This window comes from Cetorhinus maximus, chromosome 20 (assembly GCF_964194155.1).
Source record: "Cetorhinus maximus chromosome 20, sCetMax3.hap1.1, whole genome shotgun sequence".
Classification (NCBI taxonomy): domain Eukaryota; kingdom Metazoa; phylum Chordata; class Chondrichthyes; order Lamniformes; family Cetorhinidae; genus Cetorhinus; species Cetorhinus maximus.
In genome coordinates this window covers 50,108,789-50,132,898 of record NC_135898.1, presented here as the reverse complement: position 1 = coordinate 50,132,898, position 24,110 = coordinate 50,108,789, and the positions used below count along the sequence as shown (strand labels likewise).

At 40.2% G+C, this 24,110-nt stretch overlaps 1 protein-coding gene across 1 annotated transcript; it reads right to left on the bottom strand.

Moving 5' to 3' along the window:
* Nucleotides 1-8,094: 8,094 nt before the first annotated feature.
* Nucleotides 8,095-14,343, bottom strand: vax1 (ventral anterior homeobox 1). The gene is made up of 3 exons (XM_078565257.1): nucleotides 13,638-14,343; nucleotides 10,700-10,887; nucleotides 8,095-9,423 (listed from the first exon to the last, which is right to left on the bottom strand). The coding sequence occupies exons 1-3, from the start codon at nucleotides 13,876-13,878 to the stop codon at nucleotides 8,938-8,940; spliced, it is 915 nt and encodes a 304-aa protein (XP_078421383.1). The 5' UTR covers nucleotides 13,879-14,343; the 3' UTR covers nucleotides 8,095-8,937.
* Between the last annotated feature and the right edge of the window lie 9,767 nt (nucleotides 14,344-24,110).

Genomic DNA, 24,110 nt, shown 5'->3' with positions numbered 1-24,110 from the left:
ATTATTCAACATTGGTCTTATTTCTACTTGATGTGGAGACAAATGTGAGCAACAGTATATAAGATTTCCTTTTCTTACATGGTAATTCTTATCTCCTAATGTAGACTTGCTGGCACAGGTCTGCATGATGATACCAAGTTCCGATTAATGGTCTTTCACACATGAAACCTAGTGTAAATATCATCACATCAAAAGTATGGAACTCACTGATGGTTGCAGTCAACACTGACAAAATCATATCAAAACAGACTGAAATGCCAAAAATGGGAGTATATTTGGATTTCAGCGAACATTATAAATTGCTTATATTTCATTCTCGTATGTGTAACACAATAAGAAGCTTTCAGCAATATTATTGTTTAGTAATTGAACTGGTGTTCCATTTTAAGGTATACAAGACCAATTCGGACTAGCACCAGTCATTTCCCAAGTTTTACTGTTTTTTTTAAATTTTCTGGACAGGCATCAGCTCTTATATCTACACTTTAATTTATTGATTGCCTGTAAATTTAACTGTGGTACATTTGTAAAACCATATTATGTTCACCTTCAAAATGCTGCAAATTGACCAGAAGTTCAAATACACAGGGATAGATTTTAGCTCCAGACATGGAAGGGTAGAGGACTGTCTAGGCCTTATTTTTGTGGCCTAGGCCTTGTTATCATGCAGCTGGCAAGCTGTATATCCTGAACAGGCGTTCTGCTGCAGCACAATGTCTCAGGGTCAGTACTTTAACAGATGACATGGAGGCAGGTCCAGTCTGGCAAGCAGGCAAACACAGAAAAAGTGGTACAGATAGCAGTAGAGTGGCTCAAATTATTCACAGTTCAGTTTCACTGCATTAACAGCGCATTACATATGCTCCGCACAGTTGTCCCTTTAAATTGAATCAGGTCCTTAGTAATGAGGCTGCCAGCTGGTTCAGCTGAGCACCTGGGCTGCCCAGAAGCATGCCCCAGAAAATATGGTGGTGGAGCATTAACAAGTCCCTAGCGTCCCATTTCCACCAGGTGGCGCAAGTTAAAATCAACCCTTCAACTTTTACCTATTTGGCACTGCGGGGGCATTGGTTATAAAAGTTAATCAACATTGGTCTTACCTGATGCAGAGACAAATGTGAGCAACAGTGGATAAGATTTCCTTTCCTGACATGGTAACTCCTGGGGCAGAATTTTCCGTGCCCGCTGGCGTTGGTCCTGCTTGGCGGCGTGAGCAGACAATATGACGAGAAGGTCAAAAATTGGTCTCACGATGTTGTGAAACCAGTTCGCGATCATCTGCTCAGCCCGTTGATGGCGGGCCGCCTTTCCCACCATCGGACGTTGGGAACTTCATTGTAAACATCTGCATATCGTTATAAGGCTAGCCTGCTGGACTCAACCCCCACGCTGGATTGTCCGCTCAGGTCGGCGAGCTGTGTTTCACAACTGGCCAAAAGTGATGTGCACCTGGCTAGCAATACTTCACTCGGGGCTTTGAGGTTTGTTTGCCTACCTTGCTTTGGGCAGCACTCGCAGTCATCAGAACCAGGTTTTGCAGACAGCACCACATCACTTTTAGGGGAACTCATGGGCAGGTCTCTACCTACCAAACCAGCCAACAGGAGGGAGTGGCTTTTTACGGCTGCAGGGCTAGGGCTGTCTTGGAGAAGGGGGAGAAGTGGCCTCAGGCAAGGGAAGAGGTTAAAGAGTGACGGCTGTTCTGCGGAAGGGAGTATCTCAGGGTTTGTGTGAGGACACAAGTTGATCTGTGTAAGTGGCCTCAAGATGGTGAGGGCTGAGAAGGCAGTCTCCAGAGGAGATGAGGCCAGATGGAGATGGGAGGGTGCGTGTGAGAGTGTGAGTGGTGATGTCCCTTGAGCTGGCAGTGAGTGAGATGCCAGTGAATGTGTGATGGGCTTGAGTGTGTGAGTTTAGAGTGATGAGAGGGTTGCCTTACCGTGGCGGCATGGATGAGATCATTCATCCTCTATCTGCATTGGATGACCGACCTCTTCTATGCATAATTGGCACTGACCACCACTACCATCGCCTACCAAGGCAGAGTGGTAATGTTGCTGCGTCTCCTGCGACCTGAGCAGGGGTATAGGACATCACGGTGGGTCTCTGCAGTGTCCAAAAGGCACTCAAGGGACGCATCACTAAAACTGGGGACTGCAGGCTTCTTGCCTTTTGGGGCCATATCTTATTTGCAGCAGTCCTGGGCTGGAAGCATTGAGAGTTGTGTGTGCAGCTGTAATTTAAATGTGGTGCCCAGCGTGATGAAGCAAGAGGTGATGGTGTGGCGGGCAAAATGGAGCCTGCTTACCATCGAAACGGCATGTTTCCCAGGAATGCATAATTAATGCAGCGGGTTTGGGACAATACGGCATGAGAAGCTGCCATCAAAGCAGGCAGGCAAAATATCGTTTTACCTGCCCGCTACCGCACTTAGTGCAAATCTGGGACGATTCTGTCCCTGATCTTCTAATGTAAACTTGCTGGTACTTGCTGTATCAACTGCCAAGTTCCAATTACTGGTCTTTCACTCATGAAAGCTCTTGTGTAGTTATCATCACACATCAAGAGCATGGTGCTCAAAGCCTGTCCCATGATGCTATTAATTTCAGAGGGGGTAGAGCCAGGGCAGGAACTTCCTAAATTGGAAGATCCCACTCCTAGCCCTCAGTTGGGATTGGGCATACAATTGGCACAGCTGTGCCTGCCTCAGCAGGCATACCTGGCCCAAGAAGTGAGACCAGAACTAGGGCCTAGACTCTTGAAAATGAAAGGGCCAAAATTATGTGCAAGATTATAAAGCTGTTCCCTTTATAAGAGAGCCAGTCAGCTTTCCCAGATTCTTTTCTAGGAGTATGGCCAGCCAGTTACATTTCTGGGGTCTCTGTCATTGCAAATCCCAAACTCCAAAGGCCGCCTCCTGTAGACTCCACCTCCTGATTTAGCAGGTCAGTGGCAGAGTTCTGCATTGGCCACAATACTAATGTAACAGCAGGGATCGCATCTTTGCAGATTTGTTAGGCCATTGCATTTAACACATTGCTCCACTTAAGAAGCATATATCTGAAGCTGCGGGTAATATGAGATTGTGCTTTCTGATTTAGGATTTATCAACCTGCAAGGCAACAGCACTAAGAACAACGATTTCTACATTATCAGGCCCATGAAGTTCAAATACGCAAAATCAGCTAGTAAGAAATATAAGCATCTTTAGAATTAAGCTGCCTAAGCTTCATGGAAAGGATTGTCAAAGCTCACAAGCTAGATATGGCCCTTGGGCAAAACTGAACTAAGTCCAACCTTCCCATTAGATCATTGCTTGCAGCATTATCCGGTACTGAGTAGAGAGAATCTCAGACCCCAGTGACAGCCCTCCTCTTCCAGATTCCACTGAGCCAAGCTGAGTGGTCAATTATCAATAGAACTTGGTGTATTGTAGATCTGCCTAGCTCTGTATCACTGATAAAACAAAAACTATTTTTTGTGTGATGCTTCTATAAGCAATATATCTGTGAAAATCACCAACTAGTCCAATGGAAGAGCTTTCTCTTGGTACTTTCCATGTGATTTTGAATTTCTATGGGGATACTGTGCAATTGTATTTTGAACCATCCTTTGCCAATCCTCCCTTTTCATGCTTACAATATATGCCTAACTGCACTAATTATGAATTAATGAAGCGATATGAAAGAAGATATTATAGTCTAGTCTGGCTCGGATCCGGTGTTCTCCAAATAAATGCTGTATAAGGCAGACTGGCTGGCACAGTGAGTTGGCATCTCAGGATACTTGATTTGATTTCAATCCAGTCAGATAGAATAAAAATCTCCTGTTTTCACGCTGAAAGGATCTTCTGTGAATTTTTTTTTTTGCAGCCTCAACTCACTTCCTAGTGGGTGTTGATTCACAAAACACAAAACTAGCCCATAATTTGGCACTAAATTGACAATCTAATTCAGAAGAGAGGGAAAAAAAACACTTGCATTTATGTAGCGCTTTTCACGACCACAGGACGGACCAAAGCGCTTTGTAGCCTATGAAGTACCTCTGAAGTTTTCTCATTGCTGTAATGTAGGGGACCAGAAGGGATAGCTGATGTAAGAAATGGAGAGACCACACTGGCGCGGTATAGGTGCTCTTGTGAGTCTGGGTTTAAGGTCTACCCCTGAGCCAGTTTAGGGAGAAACTGGGTGCCCCAAATAGAAAAGTGCTTCACTTCGCAATGTTGCCAGTGCACCGACAGTCCTCGCCTTGATAAGCACAACATTGTAATTTGCTTCTTTAAAATAAAATTCCTCATTAGAAAGTGTGAACATTCATTTTGCAAAACAAAGAGAAAGTTATAAGTATGTAAATACTGCCACCTGTATTTATAAAACATGCTTAGGAAATACATACCACACAACTAATATAAATCATGTGAAGCTTTATGTGAATCTCCACTCAGGAGTTAAATTTTTTTTTTTTGAAACAATATTTACCCACGTACACAAAAACAGACTTTCCCAAGGTCAACGTTCTTGATTTGACATCCCTAAGCCACCCAATTCCCCTTCTTTGGACATCAAAACATATCCAGTTACCCAATGTTATAGGTTTCAGTGCAACACTCGTTACCAAAATTGCGGCTCTTTTGAGCAGAACACATTAATATTCTAGGTAATTAAACGTTAAGTTATAAAGTTTTCAGATGTCTTAGCTCAATGTTGATTATTATTGAAAACACCAGTCAATACGGCAGTTTTCAGTCAACAAAAATTGCCCACGAATGCAAGTTTTATTTTTGGTGCTGGTTTGCTTGTTCTTAATCTGTTGGCTTTAAAATAGGAAACAGTATTATAAATCTTTCTAATTCATAAAAGGCTTTGGCCGGAAAAATACAATTTTTCTTAATACAGTACAGAAGCAGCAAAATCGGTAGGGGAAATTCCCATAGTGGAAACAAATTCGCTGTGCCTGTATTTCGTTTCTAACAATTGCATACAGAAATATCGCAATCGCCCATATTATGTTACAATTTGATTTATTCGTTCACCTAATGAAATTCTAACAATTTGAGTAAAATAAACGTTTGTGACCAAAATTATTGGAATAGACACTACGGTAATCTATACTTTTGCAAATCACAGAAACTACAAGCACTATGTAGCGTTTGCTTTCAAATCGGCTGATAAATTCGGCAGCAATTTATAAAGTACATTTAGATATTTGGAGATTAAGCTTGTGGTTTCTAACACGTTCCGCGTTTAGTACCTGTGGAAGCACGACAGATTTGAGACTCATTTCTTTACAGTTCAGGTCAATCTTGTTCCACTTATATCGTATCTCCTTTGTCTGTACTTCCCCTGCTGTTCACGCGGGTCCAGTCAAACTGTTAACAAATATAGAGCAATTTTATTCAGTAGTACCGGAAAATAGTACATCTTAGAGGAAACGGTTTAACAAAAAAACTTGTTTCACTATATCCAATGGAGCAGCACCGAACAGATTTGCGTCAGAAATTAAATATTTTCGCTATATTAAAAGGGTCGCTGAAAATGAATTATATAAATGTAAACAACCACCTTTCAGTCTTTGTCTCTGTCCAATCTCCACCACGTGCTGCTGTCTCGTCAGAGACAATATAATCAATGTGTTTTTATTGCGACCAGGATTATTTAAATGTGTGTAAATTGCCAGTAAACACTGAAAGCGAGAGTGCTGAAACTCTCCCGAATTTGACACATTCCACCACCGCCTCCCACTTCTTGTTTAAATGCGAGTTTATGTAATTTAAAAATGCAATATAGGTTTGTGCGACAAAGCGTTGACATAGGTCAGATTATACACACAGACCACGGTTAGACGAGATTGAGCTGAAGTTTAGGGTGTTTATTTTGTGATTTAGACAAGCTATTAGACAAGTCGAAGTGTAATTCGAGTGGAAAACTGGTAATGGAATCTAATTTACGTGTTAGAGATTTGTAGATAATTTGATGTGCGACCGCACTGTGGAAAGTGTCCATCGCGAATTTATTACAGAAATTGCGTAATATTCCGTTTAGTGCAGCACATGAATCTCGCCAAACAAGGAAATTCGTCTAAAATGAATCCACATCAATGCGAATAAATGGGAGACTCGCACGGATAGAGGACAGCAAAGTCTGGACAGCCCATCCTGTCACAACGCGCTATAAACAGCTGAATATTTCTCCCGCTGCAATAGAAGTCATGTCCAGCTTCATTTTTGATTTCGCAGACGCATTAAGTGAACTTAGCAATTAAATTGTTCGCATTTTGTCGAAGTTGTTGCTACAGTTGGTGCCAACAAAGAACATAATTTTGTTCTATATTATGACCCAAGCAACAGGTGCTCCCTAGATAAATCAAATGAGAAGGAATTACACGGTTTATTTGCATATCGCTTTTCTGACGTTCATTTCTTTTCTCACTCCCTTTTTAAATAATTTATCTCCCCTCCGCATTGATTTGTCTAACAGGAGTATTTAATTTGTTAACAGCCAAAAGCAAGGTTTAAAAGTGTCTCGGAATTAGCATGACCTTTGGAAGTTGCCCAATATGAACATTTGGATTCATGGGGACGGATGATTAAAAATGTGCAAACTTAACGTTTAGCTGTAATTCTATTTAATTTACAATACAAATCCCACGGTGTCACAAAAAAACGCTGGATACAGGTCGTCGAGGAATATGAAATAAAAAGACTGCAGACTTTAGTGGTTTACATTTCGTGAATAATTTATAGCTGTTTGTAAAGGCTGCATGTTGGGTTTCAATGAGTCGGCGGAGTATTTGAACATTGCGTATACATTTGAACTTGTCGTAAAGGCATTTCGAACCAAGGACGAAATCGGGACAATATCTTTGGAATAACTCCGACACTGTGGCAGGGATCTCTATTTGTTAAAAATAAGTCTGCTATTATTTCACGTTCACAAATCTTTGTAAGCGTTACAGTGCCAAACACTGATTACTTCCGGGATGTTCAGTAAACTGCAATGCTGAGAGCGGTCCGTTATAACCTGGCAGGCCTCTAAATTAAATCTCTTCCCCCATTACTTTGTGTAAATATCTAGTGTTGAGTAGAAAAGTTCAACCCATCCCTTAAAAAAAAACCGGCACAATAAAAAAAAACCTTCCAAACCAAAAAAAAGTATAATTCTGTCGAGTTTGGATACATTTGGCAGTTAACTTAAGAGGCCCTGTTTATTGTAGTTGAATTGGTAATATTCTTTTTAAAAAAAAGATACAGCAATATTGGATTTATTCTGAAGCTGGAACAGTAATATTTTTGTCAGTTCTTAATAGTTGTTTAAAACCTCATTTGCCAATGTTTATATGCAGTAATTTGAAAGCTGTTGGAACACTTATGTGCTGCAAATTCGCAACTATGGTGATTAGGACGAGGGTGACGTCAGATACCAGTGAGTCAACACAACCAGAAACACGACTTTTCAGTCAAAATGTGATTGCTTAGTAAATACATACTGAACTCTGATTTTCGAGATAGTTATCGATAAAACATGTGCATAATATTAACACTTATGTACATAATGTATGTGTCAAATATATAGATACATACGTTAAAACGTTTTATTTAAATCTATACTTGTTATTGATTACAATGGCTACGACCCTTTTATACGACCCTTTATTGCAATGAATGTTTTCCCATCTTTATTTAAAAAAAGCGGCGGAGCGGCCTGTTCTTTAATTATATGGTTATATTCACTTATCTTTGTTAACGACAGTCATTGTAGTTGCCGCTTCATACTGAAGATAATTTGGCAATTTCCTTCATGTAGGTGTGGGGCCTGATGACTGATAATGACTAAAAATAAGATTATCACGTGTTTCCTAAATTAATATAATACAATGAAAAAAAACGTGAATGAAGTGCCGAAAATGACAACCACTATTTAGGATTTTTTAACTTCTAAAGCACGTTCAGATGTGCCCTGTTTTAAAGATGGCTATTTAAATATATTTTATACGTTTGTGCAGACAGTCCCAGTCGTGTTATGGCCTCGGCAAATCATCAGTAACCCACATTAAACGTGCTTTCGGTAGGAATGAGAAACCACAGCTGTCAACATTTCAGGGTCACGTATATTTTCACTCTTACGACATGCAAAAGATAACAAACGACAAAATACAGATCAAGTTAGTAGCAAGGGATTTCATTTGACTCTATTGAACTTTAAATACACGCACCGTCTTTCCATTAAACCATTAGTCTATTAATTACGGACGTTAATCAATAATTTACAATAAAATACAGTTTCAGATTTTGTCTCTTTCAAATTATTATACTATGATAAAAGCTATACATCAGAACACCTGGAGTTCGCTGGTACAGGTTCGAAACAATATACACGTTTTATACAAGACCAGACACTGAACAATCTCCATTCATGACATACCTAACAAGAGCTAGAACAGTAAACATGAACATCAAATACTTTTGTTCCTTCAGAGAGAACCAAACTCTTTTTTAAAAAAAGTCCATTATTTTGTTGGCTGACTTATCTAAGCTGCAATTCAAAAATATCCAAAATTCTGCCGTAACTACTTAACAGGTCAAACAAAAACCACCATTCTTAAGAAAAGTTGCCTGCATTACATATGAACTGGTACATGTGATTAGTTACCAGAGCTGGGTACTGTGATCTCGTTAGCATTTGAAGGGCTGTAGCACGGACTGTTTAAAAACGGGTGTTTGGGCCGTCAATTTCCCCACAAACTGAACATTGTCAGTGGATAGATTGATTCTGCCTTTTACAAATTAATCTAAACTTGATGGGTGGATCGTTGGGAATTGACTATATAATACATATGTGTATATATGTATGCATATGGTACATGAATGTTAATTTTCAATATTTTTAAATTCAGCCTATATGGGTCAACAGTTAAAATGCTGTTTCTTGAAGACTTCTGTCAGTCCATTATTTTTTTGTCCATCGTTTCTCTTTTTCCATTCCTGGAATAGGGCTCGAAAGCGGAAGAGCTCAAGTATCTAGCGGATAGTTCCTGCAAGTTCCCCGTCAATGATCCGGTTACAGTTAAGGGCGAGGCGAGCCTGGTGGTTACCGTCCCGAGGAGAGACGGTACCGGCATACTGAAAACGTTGTGTCCGGGATGGGTGGTGGTCAGTGTTGGTGCTCCTGATGTCCCCGACGTGAGTGACGACGTGCCCATTGTGCTGCCAAGACCGACCACGGGGGCACGCAGAGCCGATCCCAGGGTGCTGGAGGCGCAGGGCAGGAGGCCAGATAACCCCGGCGGGGAGAGCAGCCTTCCTTGCTCCAGGAGCCGTAACACGCTGCATGTCGCCGCCGTCTCGGAAGCCGTCGACCGAACGTCGGAATCTTTTCCTTGATCCTTTTTCTGCTTCGTGCGTCGATTTTGAAACCAGACTTTCACCTGTTTTTATAACACACAGTGCATCACATAAATACACACCAGTGATGTAACCTTCAACCTACTTTAGCGTTTATTCCCATATTAGATTTAGGCCGATGCTTCAAAATAGCATGTGTCCTGCCACCGACCTGAAAGATGGCTATCCTAGCATATGTCTAATTGAATTGATGATGGATGTGTAAACCTAAATGCAAACATAGAATGCTTACACAAAAATATTGCTTTTATTTTGCTTCTAATATATCACACATAAAGTAGGGTGATCACCTGGTACATACTGAAAGCAACATTTATTCCTAATTATTATTCAATGCATATGAACATTTGAGAATATTAGATTCATTCTGATCACTCTGCATGGTTGTAAAACTGGGCAGGCTCATTTCACACCAGGTATATTTTAACGGCGCCCGGTTCTCGTGTTCGGTAAATATGAGCACATGTTCGCGGCAGCTACCGCCGATGGTCCACCTTCTTGAGTGGAACTCCGTTATCTCGATATGGATGCTGAACACAAAGCGTTCTACAATTATTCTAGCTATGCTGTCTCCGTAAAACATATTTGAAAAAGTCTCCGGTGTAAATTAATAATAATCCAATATGAAAGTTATTAAACTTACATGGAGCACCGGTTTAAAATCACATTCTAAACAAGCATAATTCGAAAATGTTATTTCCCCCTTCTTTACAGAAATAACGTTGTTCAGCTACTATTTTCCAAGGATAGCCTTTAAAACACGTATACAACCGGCCTCTTGTTAAGTACCTATATTATTTAGAATCCAACTCATGCAAATCTTTAGGAAAACTTAATTGAAACTTGTCAACGGTTCTGTGAGAAAATTGCGAATGTAAAAGTTCATGGTTATGTGAACTGTTTCCCAACCAAACGTGCCGACAACTATCTAAAACACTAAATATTCTTCCACATTTTAACAGTAATCATCTTTGTTGGTTAACATGGGCTCCACATTTTAAGAGTCAAAATTCTTTTGAAGAAATTCGGCTAGGCTATTCAGGTCCTGAATTGATAATAGCCGAAATAAGTTTGTGCCCAAATAAATTGTAGTTATTCTTCGCCTCAGCTGCAGATTCAGAGAATGTTAGCACATCAAGATTTTTAAAATGAATTTTTAATATACGGGAGAAAACAGATGTTTAATCCAAGATGTCCATTCTGAACCTTCGGGAAAATGTAAATCTCAGCCTATAATGCAACAGTAAATAACTACAGCACCACACAATCATAAGTTTATAAATGACCTTCCATGTCTACCTGAGTTTCTGACAAGTTGAGCTGTCGAGCCAGTTCTGTTCTCTCCCGTCCCACAACGTACTGACAGCGCTGGAACTCCATTTCTAAGCGATACAGCTGCTCGGCCGTGAAAGAAGTTCGGGTGCGCTTGGGCCGATCAAGGTCCAGCCCTTTGGGCAGAATTATTTCTCTTATGGATCCCTTGGCATCTGCATGATGGAAATGCAGTTGTCCGTTATTTCTCAAACAATGCAACAACAACCGTTTGCATTTATATAACTCCCTTGGAGCAATAATGCCCCCAAAGCAATTCATATAAGTAGCACGTCCTCCCTAAATAGCCCAGGACGACAGATCATGCAGTTAGCATCGATTTTGGCGGTCGAAGACAACAAGCTGCGCATTCGTCACCATCTAAACATCATATGGCGGCATAATGTTCCCCGTTTGTTTTCAAACACCTTATATCGCTCTGTTAAACCAGGTTAGGACTGTCAGTCTACATTGCTTGGAAATTGAAACAAGATTAAATACAGCTGTATTCAAAGAGCTCTAACAAAAATGAGCCAACATATAGCGGCTTCATATAGCAGCGATTTCTCAAACAATTGGATGGTCACCTGGATGTTAAATTAATTGTAAACTTGGTCACTACAAACCTTTGGTAGCGTTACATCATTGCACGTGCTTATTTGAGTTGTGTAGATTGCGAAGTTGCGCTCAAAGTAAAATGTACAGATAATTCATAGTTAAAAAAGAAATGCCTTATTTTAGTGTAAGTACAAAATTATTGTTAAACTGAAAGTCACTGTCCATAGTTGGTAGTTTTATGAATATGTTGCGATTTAACGATTTATTTTTGTTTAGTTAATAATCACGATGTGCAATTATCCCTTAAAACATCCAAAGGGCAGGTTTTAACAAAGCAGAACTCACATAACAGTAACATATATTTATAAATGGAAAACACATTTATTTGCAGATGAGGGTAGCATTACCCATAAACTTTTGTTTGCATGAATTAAAAGCAAAGTAGCACTATCAGTAAAGTCACGAAAAAAAAACCCGATTGTAATTAGCAAAGAATGTATTGTTTCTGGAGCTCCACGTATCCATAACTGAAACTACCACAACCAGAAGAAAACTGTGTGTTTCTGCTCCGGTCCTTGGAGTGTTGTGCCTGTAATTCAACTTGACGCGCGTCTGGGGCCAATCGGTCATAGAAGGATTAACATTTGTTACTGCCAGGCACTTATTTATAGTTTCATTGCATTTCTCCAATATAAGAACGAAAGTCAACCACTTATTGCTGAACGGCGCAGAAATAACTTTAAAGTAAAATATATAATATTTAACATATATTTTAAAGTAAAATATATACAAATATATATGTTACATTTTGTTTCCCTTTCCAGTGCCACTTTAATTTTAAACATGGCGTGATTATCCCATCAGTAACTATACTTGTCGTAAAAGCAACAAAACGTGTTATCCAGGTATTGACAACATAAATAACCACACAACCTGCAATCGTGACACTGACTAATATACAATGGATTAATACATTAATAAAGGTTAAAAGTGAACAGTTTAAAAACAGGAACTCCGCATCAAAAAGGCACGGCTTCCAGACAGTAACACAACACAAACAATAACTACAGCCCTTCAATGTTATAGGAGGTGGGGTAAATCTTACCTTTACAATTCTTTTACATTTTTACATGAGGAAAAACTTGCATAGACATTCACACTCAGCTTTCTACTAATGGAGGTAAACGAATGAGTTTGCAAACAATGCAAATCATTCCGCCAGCTACCTTGTGATTTATGCAACCCATGAACAGAGTCTGCCGTGACAATAGGAAATTATATGGCAAAAATATATCTTAAACCGCATAGGCAAAAATGAAGAGAACCCACAATTTATTTTGATCTGAATCATGCAGCCTCCAGTCTAGTTGTTAGCTCACTTTTGTGAATGAATGTCATCTTATGCTGTTATGTTTCCAACTGTAATGAAGGCTAACTAGTTTGTGCGAAATACGTTTTCATTAAGAATATTTATATCTACAAACTGTATCAGGATCGAATCGATTCTAACCTAAAACCATCGCGCCAGCAGTGCAGAGATTGTTAACGTTATTGGTGATGGCCTTTGATGTAAATGTTGAGTTATTCCCACTCTTTAAGAAAGCGACGACCAGTATTTGTTGCTTTTATATGACAAATGATAACGTGTTGATTAAAAACGTCATTAGAGAGCCGTTATAGCCATCTCAGTAAAATCTCCTGTTAGAGCTGCCAATTGTTAGCCTTGTTAGGAAGGGAAATCACATTTAATCGGTCTCCCATGAATTATCTAAATTCGCCGTACTTGCCAAAGTCAACTTACTTTCATCTGGCTTAACTAATTTTCTTAATCGGTGTAAAATAGTTCCACAAAATTCAAATATTTAAAATCGATACGGGTTGCACGCTAAACACAAACAGCGTATAAAAGGGAGCTGACTAGAAGCAGAAATAAAATTGGAAAATACATTTTCAGAGCCCAGAGCAGAGAGAAAGAATTTTTTAAAAATTACAGAAAGAGACAATCAGTTCCTTTTGTTTTAAATAGGCGATTCCCTTATTCGACACATTTTTTTCATGGTGCAAACACTTTGGCAATGATGACTTTGTATTTGCAAAAATACAGAAATGTAACCATAAACAAGGAAATACACGAAGCAAATTGCCCCCAGTGAAAAATAAACTGATCCATTCTCCGGGAGAGCGATACAGTAACCGGCAGATCGTGCTGTTTTTTTAAAAAGATACTGAGCAACATGGTGTAAAACGTAAAATAGTATTTTGCATCGTGCATAGGCAGCTCAAGCTGGGCCAAACCAGTGGGACAAGTCCGTTTAAAACTGAACAACAGGGAGAGAGAGAGAGAGAGATAGAATAAAACCGCGCTCACCTCTTACAAGAATTCGTCTACAATAGTCCGGGTCACTAGTACTAGATTTTGTTTTATTGCAGTCATCGGAGACTGCAGAAGCTGAGAAAGTCTCCTGCTGATCCTGCATCAAAGAATTCCGAAGGCTTCCGTGAGAATCCCTTGAATTCGAGGTGGTTTCTTTCCCTTCTCGGAGTCCATTCTTTAAACCTCGGCTCGACTCAGCTTCCATTATTGGTTCTCGATTGCATCTGACTTCCATTGAGGACTGTTAATGAAACGTAGTGCAAAAAAAAAAGAAATTGCAAGGCACAATATTTGTTTTTTTTTCCGTTATTGCACAAAATATTGACCCAGCTGCTGCTTTTTTCTCTTTAAAGTTCGCTTTCTCGGGCGAGGCTTGTTTCCGACTGTTGGACTGAAATGCTGCTTTCGCCGATGGCCGTTCTTTTATGGTTGTCCAGCTTGAAATGCCAAATGATCAACACTCTGCTACATAGTGCTTTAAGCTGCAGCCTTCCAGATTTACTGTTGTGAGAGATCTACAAATACCAGGCACATAGTACGTACACTTGCCGTTTCAATTGATTATGGGTAATTTTACGGCCCGACATTTACGTTACCCCATGAATACACAGACTTGTTTGGATAATATATCAGGTCTTAATAGATGGTTTCTATGCTCGCCTTCAATCAGGCAGCTAAATACGGTAAACTGATTGGTCTCAAATGCGAAAAAATACACTTGTCAGAGAGTTAAGAGTTTCAGGAAAGTTCTGAGCAGTCTGATGGTGTAATATTAGCACCGCAAGCAGCCATCTCTAAAGCCCGAGCTCCTTTGAGCTTGGTGTCCCTTGAACTGAACGTTCAGAGCAGTGAGACTGACTCACCTTTAGGAGCAGCCCAAAGAGAGAGAGAGAGAGAAAAGTCTATTCAAAATATATCCACAGGAAACAGCTAGTCCGGAAAATCCTAACTAAAGATTCTCTAAATGAAAAGTTTCACCTCAGTTATTTCATTGTCAGTGCAACAATATATTTGGTACCTCGAATGGACAATAATCCAATAAGACCATTGATTACCCGACAATGAATCAATTCAAGTGAATGGATGGCTGCTTGGAGCACGCTCCAGTCCTTCATGTCACCTCGCGGGGCAGAAGCCCTCTTCACGCTGCTCTTCGCATTCATTCTTTTATGGGAAATGGGGAAAAGAGTGAAAGATGGCAATTATCTAATTGGACTATTAACAAACAATTCTCCGAGTGTGGCTTGCATGGTCGTGTTTCGTAGGGCGGGGTGAAAGGCCACATGTCGGACTGAGCCCATTCATAGGAGCCCGGGCCGTTTTAGGAGCTCGAACGGAGGTCTCTGCTCGCAGCTCTCGCAATGGAAGCACAGATCCGCAAAATGAAAGAATGCCGGCGATCTCCATGGTGCTACCTCCTGAAAAGAAATTCATGTCCGATTTCTAAAAAAAAACCCCCACAAAGATCGATTCCCCCATTGTTCTCTCATTCCTTGTTCCAGCAGACACCTTAAATCATATTAAGTATTTTCCCTCGCTTATTTTTAGTCTGTGTCTGCACCAGTTTGTCCGAGTTTAGTTTATCATTTAAATGAGAATGTATGATTTTACGCAAAGGGCGGATTTTTTTTTACAAAAAGGAACATTTCGTTCCCTTTTAACCAGCATAAAAACAGTTTAATTAAGATTTCAGCATTTTCGAGATTAAAATCAGCCATTTAACGGCGGAACTAAATCCTTCCTGGTCGCTTCTTTGTCTATGGGCGATCAAATAAATAACCTGATTTCAGAAAAAGTTTTGATTGCATGAATTGGAAAGCTGGATTCCAGTCGCTCCAGGAAGGGATGTCTGCCCGGAGCTGTGGATTTATCAAGGTTATGGTGTGCGTTACCAAGAGGCGCGTTGGATTATATTTTCTTGCAACAAGCAAAACATATCTGAAGTTTTTGGCTAAATCCACCACCCCAAGCAGCACGATGAAACAATGCATTCTTTTAAATAAGAGTACACGGTACTCGCCACACTTTAAACTTTTCTCAATGAAAATAAACTTTATTTTCCCTGCAAATTGAAATTTCCAAAAAAATATTTTACTTGTTTGCATTTCCACACAAGCTTTTGGACTAATGTGATACTGTTTGAATCCGCAAAGGATACAGAATGTATTAATCACCTACAAGCGGCGGGTATCAGATTTGTAGCAACACCGGCTTATTTTATAATTCATCCACCTTCAAGCAAGCGTGTCACTGTTTAATACAACACAATTAAAGTAGTCGAGAAGAGCAAAAGCCTATGATTATTTACCTGTTTTCAACAAATAATAATTTAATTCTAGGAAGCAGGTCGTTAGGTTGAAAGGCGGAAAGAGCTTGCTGCACAAAAATTAATGAAGACAAGCACTAGCCGATTTGGCTGTAACAGTTTGGGGCGCAATGATTCTTCCTTCTGCAATATCTACGGTACAAGGCACAGTTTGGGGTAGCTGGTCATATTATTTTGGAATTTCCACACAGGCTGCGCACGTACACTACAAATATTAGCGTTGTTTAGTTAGTGCACATTCACATGACATTAAAGACACAGGCTTGCACTCTTTGCACCAGACGGAAAGCGCGCATTTGAGAAACTCTGGTGCAATCTAGTGGACCTCCTGATTGATTGTATTGTGGTCAAAATACACTAACACACCAGTTCTAATTTAAGAAACAAATTCTAGACGGCGCCCAACATTTACCAACACAAAAGGGAATGTCGCAAGATGCAGTGAACTGCACTTAAATTTATAGATCACTAGTGTCGTACCAGTCTTAGTACAAATTGTTAAATCAACTATAGCTTTTAAACCCAAGTACTGTGTTCAGAAGTTTGGGAACTTTTTGGTCCCTTCATCTGCGGTGTCTCCTGTCAGTTTACTAAGTGCCGCTTCTGTGCGAACCTTACCCTCGAGTGTGCTTAGTAATTACTTTGCATTAAGCACATTTGTCTTTGTAACCACACCGTTCCCAACTGATTTAAATTACAAACCCAATATGGACGGATTTATAAATACACCATGTGAAACACAATCTGACATTTCTGCACCAGTTCAAACAATTCGGGAAACCAGCACAACACGAACGTTACTCTATGTTTCGTTTCCCTTCCAAGGATTATAGGGGAATATCTTCCGTCATTTAAAAATGGGGGAAAAAATCATTCCCTCACAGTGACGGTGAAGCACATTCCTCAGTCTTCACTCTAGGAAAATGTATCTATCAGCTTCTGTTGGAGTTAAAATACCTTAAGCGGGAAGAGAGCTGCTTTGATGTTCTGCATATTCAATTTCGCACCTACCTTTGCGTTAGTTTGTTGCTTTTTTGTACCTATATTGGGACACAATGATGGTACTTTTGCGTTATGATAGTAGTTTGTAGAACCTTACATCGTGAACAATGATGTTGGTTACATATATTTCCAGGAAACGCCTCCAACGTATTCCAAAATAAAAATGAGGTGTTAGAGAGAATATCAACGTTGCCGAAAGTTATAGAAACAAAAAAGACAATCTGCAATTTATAGAGTTTAAAAATCCTCAGGTTAAAGTCTGTCTGGAATTCAGAATATATAAATATTACATGGAAAAAAGGCAGTCCGCTAAAACGAATTAATTTAATTTTATCTTGTTTGCAGGGTTTCAGCAGTCGATGCAAAGTTCAAGATAATGAACCCATCTCTGTGTATGAATGCTGTTTTTCTTCACAGATCTGTTCGGGTTTCAGAACGTTTGCTCAACAAAACACGATTTGCTATAAGTGCTCTTGCAATTCAACGTACAAACAACAAAGACCAATATGCCTTTTGAATGTTGCCTCAATCATGTACCATTAAATGTGTTCTCCCTTGTCTATCAGTTCCCTGTGAAATTATTGTCTATTATTGCACTATCCTTAATCACACTTGCACATAAACACCTCTATTTGTATTGAAATTTTTTTAAAAAGTTAATATGGACTGAAAGCAAAGTACATCACCAGTCAGAAACAAAGAGCAAAAATGCGCCACTTTTATCCCTGGGGAGAATAAGAAACAACTTGCCTCGTACTGACGGATTTCTCCATCAGTCTACACTGGGGATTCTCGATTCTGGTGTAAATCAGCAGCGACATCCAGTGGATAATATCTCGACCAACTGACCCACCAAGAATGCATTACAGTGAGAGAAGCTACTAGAAGAGCAGCACTTCAGTGCTACTCACCTAGTTACATATTCAATAAACATTGGAATAGGAAAGTCAGTTATTTTAGTATAATATCTAGTGCTATAAGGTATCATGTTGTAGCAAAGAAACCCGAAATATAACCCAAAAATTCACAGACTTGAATCTATCATCTCGCTTAAACCTAATGAACTGTATTGGGTGGCTCTCTGCAATTAAAACTACAGGGACATTGGGACAATTATCTTTTTAACTTCCAGTACTTGATTTCAAATCTTCTTTACTTTACCCCAGTTATCATTTTAACTTTAATCTCTGTTAAGCCTCAATTTCTCTTGTCAACTCAGTCTTGCATCTAATCCCATTACTGTTGCATTGAGCTCATATCAGTGTAAAGTTGACATTGTAAAACATGCATAATGCAAAAACTCATTAAAAATTGTATAAAAATGAATGGTCTGAGATTTTCCTTTAAAGAATTTTGATCCTCCTTTAAATAAGTCTAAATGGTGTTTAGTTTGCCTGCAGTTATTACAAGTAGTATGATTTCATACATGGAGTCCAGGCCTGAGTAATATCATTCATTACTGATGCACTTTACAATGGACTTGATGCAGGATCAAATGATTTTACCCGTTTGGAATGCACTGCATGTGTTAAATACTCACATTAATAAAAGTAGCCCCACTGAGAAATACAATGTGAATCAAACAATTGGAAGCATGTAATAGTTTGAGAAGCCAAGGAGGGTGGTGGGGGGAGGAGCCGTCGGTGGGGGAGTGGGAGGAGCGTACAGGGAACATAGATAGTTGAGCTGATTGTTGTTATGGGCCTCAAGTGAAGTGGGTTTTTGGGCTGTTCCAATTCAGTTCTACCAGAAGTGAGTCAACAGTACAAACCCACCTTTAATTTGGCAGCAATTGTCATTAATCTGGTAAATTTGATGATAAGTAAAGCTGGGGGTAGGAAATGACATTTGAGAAGATGGATTTCTACTGTAGGTTACAATGAATTTTAAACTGTATTTAATTCACATTTAACATGCGGTGAGTAACTCACCTTCTGACTCCCCAAAGCCTGTCCACCATCTACAAGGCACAGGTCAGGAGTGTGATGGAATACTCTCCGCTTGCCTGGATGAGTGCAGCTCCAACAACACTCAAGAAGCTTGGCACCATCCAGGATAAAGCAGCCCACCTGATTGGCACCCCATCCACAAACATTCACTCCCTCCACCATCAACGCACAGTGGCAGCAGTGTATACCATTTATAAGATTCACTGCAGGAACTCATCAAGGCTGCTTAGACAGCACTTCCCAAACCCACGATTGCTACCATCTTGAAGGACAAGGGCAGCAGACACATGGGAACACCACCACCTGGAAGTTCCCCTCCAAGCCACTCACCATCCTGACTTGGAAATACATTACTGTTCCTTTACTGTCACTGGGTCAAAATCCTGGAACTCCTGTGGGTGTACTGACAGCAGGACTGCAGCAGTTCAAGAAGGCAGCTCACCACCACCTTCCCAAGGGCAATTAGGGATGGGCAATAAATGCAGGCCTAGACAGCGATGCCTACTTCCCATAAATGAAAAAAAATGGGAGCAGCTGGTATTGGCTTTTGGTAAAATGCACAAAACTGACATTGTGTGAGGCTACTTCTTAAAGGTAGTCAGCAACACTTGCCGACACTTAGTTTGGACAAAAGCATACCTGAATTACAGCAGAAAATATAAAATCTAGTCTAGTACACTGTCCCTCAACTTCCAAGAGAAATATACTATTGTATCATCTGCTACTGTGTTATCTTCTTGACTAACTCCCTGCTTTCATATAATTTAGAGGAATTATGCAAATTTCCTTTAGTTTGACCCATAGATTTACCAGAATGATATAGGAGCCAGAAGGGTTAAACTATGGGGACAGGTTGCACAGACTAGGATTGTATACCCATGAGTATAAGGGAGATTAAGGGGTGATCTAATTGAGGTGTTTAAGAAGATTACAGAATTTTATAGGGTGGATAGATAGAAAATATTACTTTCTGATTGAATTGTTTGAATGCCTATATCAGCCAGGTGATGTTTCATTGGTGAAATGATTAATTCTTTGATGCCAAGAATATGTAAGAAATCTCCTGAGGCCATCAAGTTGTTAGACTTCAAAATAGAGCGTTGGATTCCAGCTTCAGCTATCAGTAACAAACAACTACGGGTTTCATTAGTGCCCAAGAGGCCATTAACATTTTGATGATTTGACTATAGGCATTCTTCTCTACGACTCTTCAGTAACACTAATTTATGGGTTCCATAATAACATATCAAAAATATTTTTTTGTGTTTCTTAGGAAAATGTTCCCGTTTTAACTATTCAATTTCTTCTTGAACATCATTTTGTATTGTTGAAAGGCAATTTTCAATGATTTTGTAGCCAATATTACATACCAGATGGGCTACACATATTAAACAATGTTTCTTTTTTTTATTCATCCACGGGATGTGGGCTTCACTGGCTGGGACAGCATTTATTGCCCATGTTCTTGAGAAGGTGGTGGTGAGCTGCCTTCTTGAACCACTGGAGTCCATGTGCTGTGGTCCACCCACAATGCTGTTAGGAATGGAGTTCCAGGATTTTGCCCTGGAACAGCCAGTGAAGGCGATATATTTCCAAGTCAGGATGGCGAGTGACTTGGAGGGGAATTTCCAGGTTGTGGTGTTCCCATCTGTGTGTTGCCCTTGTCCTTCTAGATGGTAGTGGTCTTGGGTTCGGAAGGTGCTGTCGAAGGAGCCTTGGTGAGTTCCTGCTGTGCATCTTGTAGATGGTACACACTGCTGCCACTGTGCGCCGATGGTAGAGGGGATGAATGTTTGTGGATGTGGTGCCAATCAAGTGGGCTGCTTTGTCCTGGATGGTGTCAAGCTTCTTGAGTGTTGTAGGAGCTGCACTCCTTCAGGCAAGTGGGGAGTATTCCATCACCCTCCTGACTTATGCTTTGTAGATGGTACACAGGCTTTGGGGAGTTACTCGTTGCACAATTCCTAGCCTCTGACCTGCTCTTGTAGCCACAGTATTTATATGGCTAGTCCAGTTCAGTTTCTGGTCAATGGTAACCCCCAGGATGTTGACAGTGGGGGATTCAGTGATGGTAATGCCATTGAATATCAAGGGGCGATGGTTGGATTCTCCCTTGTTGGAAATGATCATTGCCTGATACTTGTGTGGCGCAAATGATACTTGCCACTTGTCAGCCCAACCTGGATATTGTCCAGGTCTTGCTGCATTTGGACATGGACTGCTTCAGTATCTAGCGAATGGTGCTGATCATTGTGCAATCATCAGCGAACATCCCCACTTCTGACCTTATGACGGAAGGAAGGTCATTGATGAAGCAGCTGAAGATGGTCATGCCGAGAGCACTACCCTGAGGAACTACTGCAGTGATGTCCTAGAGCTGAAATGACTGACGTCTAACCACTACGACCATCTTCCTTCGTGCTCGGTATGATTGCAACCAGCAGAGAGTTTTAGAACCATAGAACCATAGAAAAGTTACAGCACAGAAGGAGGCCATTCGGCCCATCTTGTCCATGCCAGCCCGAGGACACCCAGGTGCTCTTTCTAATCCTACCTTCCTGCATCCGGCCCATAGCCCTGCAGTTTACAGCACTTTAGGTGCAGATCCAGGTACTTTTTAAAATAGTTTAAAGTTTCTGCCTCTACCATCAACTTGGGCAGCGAATTTCAGACACCCACTACCCTCTGCGTAAAAAAGTTCTTCCTCATGTCCTCCCTACACCTTCTGCCACTTATCTTGAATCTATGTCCCCTGGTTCTAGAATTCTCCATCAAGGGAAACAATTTTATCCTGTCCACTCTATCTATTCCCCTCATAATTTTGTACAATTTCTCCCTGATTCCCATTGACTCCAGTTTTGCTAGGGCTCCTTGATGCCACACTCGGTCAAATGCTACCTTGGTGTCAAGGGCAGTCACTTTCACCTCACCTCAGGAGTTCAGCACTTTTGTTCATGTTTGAACCAAGGCTGTAATAAGGTCAAACAATATTCAAAGAATTAGCAGTTGAGAGTGTGTCAGCAGTGGTTTAATTATAGTACTCTTGCCAGAGTCAGAAGGTTATGGGTTCAAGCCCCACCCCAGGACATGAGGACAAAAATGAAGGTTGACATTCTGGGAAAGTAGTGGGGGAGCACTGCACTTGGAGGTGCCATCATTTGGATGACATGTTAAAGCTGAGGTCCTGACTGCACTCACAAAGGCATGTAAAAGATCCCATGGTACTATTTTGAAAAGGAGCAGGGGAGTTATCCCCAGTGTCCTGGCCAATATTTATCCATATGAACATACATACAAATATACGAATTAGGAGCAGGAGTAGGCCACTCAGCCCTTCGAGCCAGCTCTGCTATTCAATAAGATCATGGGTAATCTGACTGTAATTCAACTCCACATTCCCTGCCAGCCCCCATAACCTTTCACCCGCTTACTTACCAAGAATCTATCTACCTCTGCCTTAAAAATATTCAAAGACTCTGCTTCTACTGCCTTTGGAGGAAGAGCGTTCCAAAGACTCAACACTGAGCAAAAAAAATTCTCCTCATCTGTGTCTTAAATGAGCAACCCCTTATTTTTAAACCGTGACTCCTAATTGTACATTCTCTGACAAGAGGAAACATCCTTTCCACATCCACCCTGTCAAGACCCCTCAGGATCTTTTGTAAATATGTTTCAATCAAGTAGCCTCTTACTCTTCTAAACTCCAGCAGGTAGAAGCTTGGCCTGTCTAACTTTTTCTTATAAAACAAGCTGCCCCATCCAGGTATTAGTTTAGTAAACCTTCTCTGAACTGTTTCCAATGCATTTACAGCTTTCCTTAAATAAGGAGACCAATTCTGTTCACAGTACTCCAGATTTGGTCTCACCAATGCCTTGTATAAATGAAGCATAACCTCCTTACTTTTGTATTCAATTTCCCTCACAATAAATGATAACATTCTATTAGCTTTCCTAATTACTTGCTGTACCTGCATCCTAGCCTTTTGCAATTCATGCACTAGGACACCTAGATCCCTCTGCATCTCAGAGCTTTGCAATCTCTCACCATCTAAATAATATGCTTATTTTTTATTTTTCCCTGCCAAAATGGTCAATTTCACACTTTTCTACATTATACTCCATTTGCCAGGTCTTTGCCCACTCACTTAACCTATATATATTCCTTTGTAATCTCCTTGTGTCCTCTTTGCAATCCATTATCCTAACTATCTTTGTGCCATTAGCAAATTTAGCAACCATACCTTCAATCCTTTCATCCAAGTCATTTGTGTAAATTGTAAAAAGTTGAGGTCCCAGCACTGATTCCTGTGGCACACCACTTGTTACATCTTGCCAACCAGAAAAAGACCCATTTATGCCTACCCTCTGTTTCCTGTTAGCTAGCCAATCGTATTTCCATGCCAATATGTTACCCCCTACACCATGAGCTTTTATTTTCCACAATAACCTTTGATGTGGGACCTTATCAAATACCTTCTGGAAATTTAAATACAGCACATCCACCGGTTCCCCTTTATCCACAGCACATGTTACTTCTTCAAAGAACTCCAATAAATTGGTTAAACACAAAACCATGTTGACCTTGCTTGATTACCCTGAATATTTCCAAGTGCCCTATTATAATATCTTTAATAATAGCTTCTAATATTTTTCCTGTGACAGATGTTAAGCTAACTGGACTGTAGTTTCCTGCTTTCTGTCTCCCTCTATTTTTGCATGAAGGAGTTATATTCCTATTTTCCAATCTAATGGAACCTTCCCCAAATCTAGGGAATTTTGGAAAATTAATCAATGCATCAACTATCTCTTTAGCCGCTCCTTTTAAGACTCTAGGATGAAATCCATCGGGACCCGGGGACTTGTCAGCCCACAGCTCCAACAATTTTCGTAGTGCTACTTCCCTGTTGATTGTAATTTTTCTGAGTTCCTCCCTCTCTTCCATTTCTGATTAACAATTATTTCTGGGATTTTACTTATATCCTCTATAATGAAGACCGATGCAAAATGCGGGTTCCATTCATCTGCTATTGCCTTATTTTCCATTATTAATTCCCTAGACTCATTTTCTGTAGGACCAATGCTCACTTTGTTAATGCTCTTCTTTTTAAAGTATCCAAAGAAACTCTTACTATCTGTCTTGATATTTCTAGCTAGCTTTCTCTTGTATTCTAACTTTTCCTTCCTTATCAA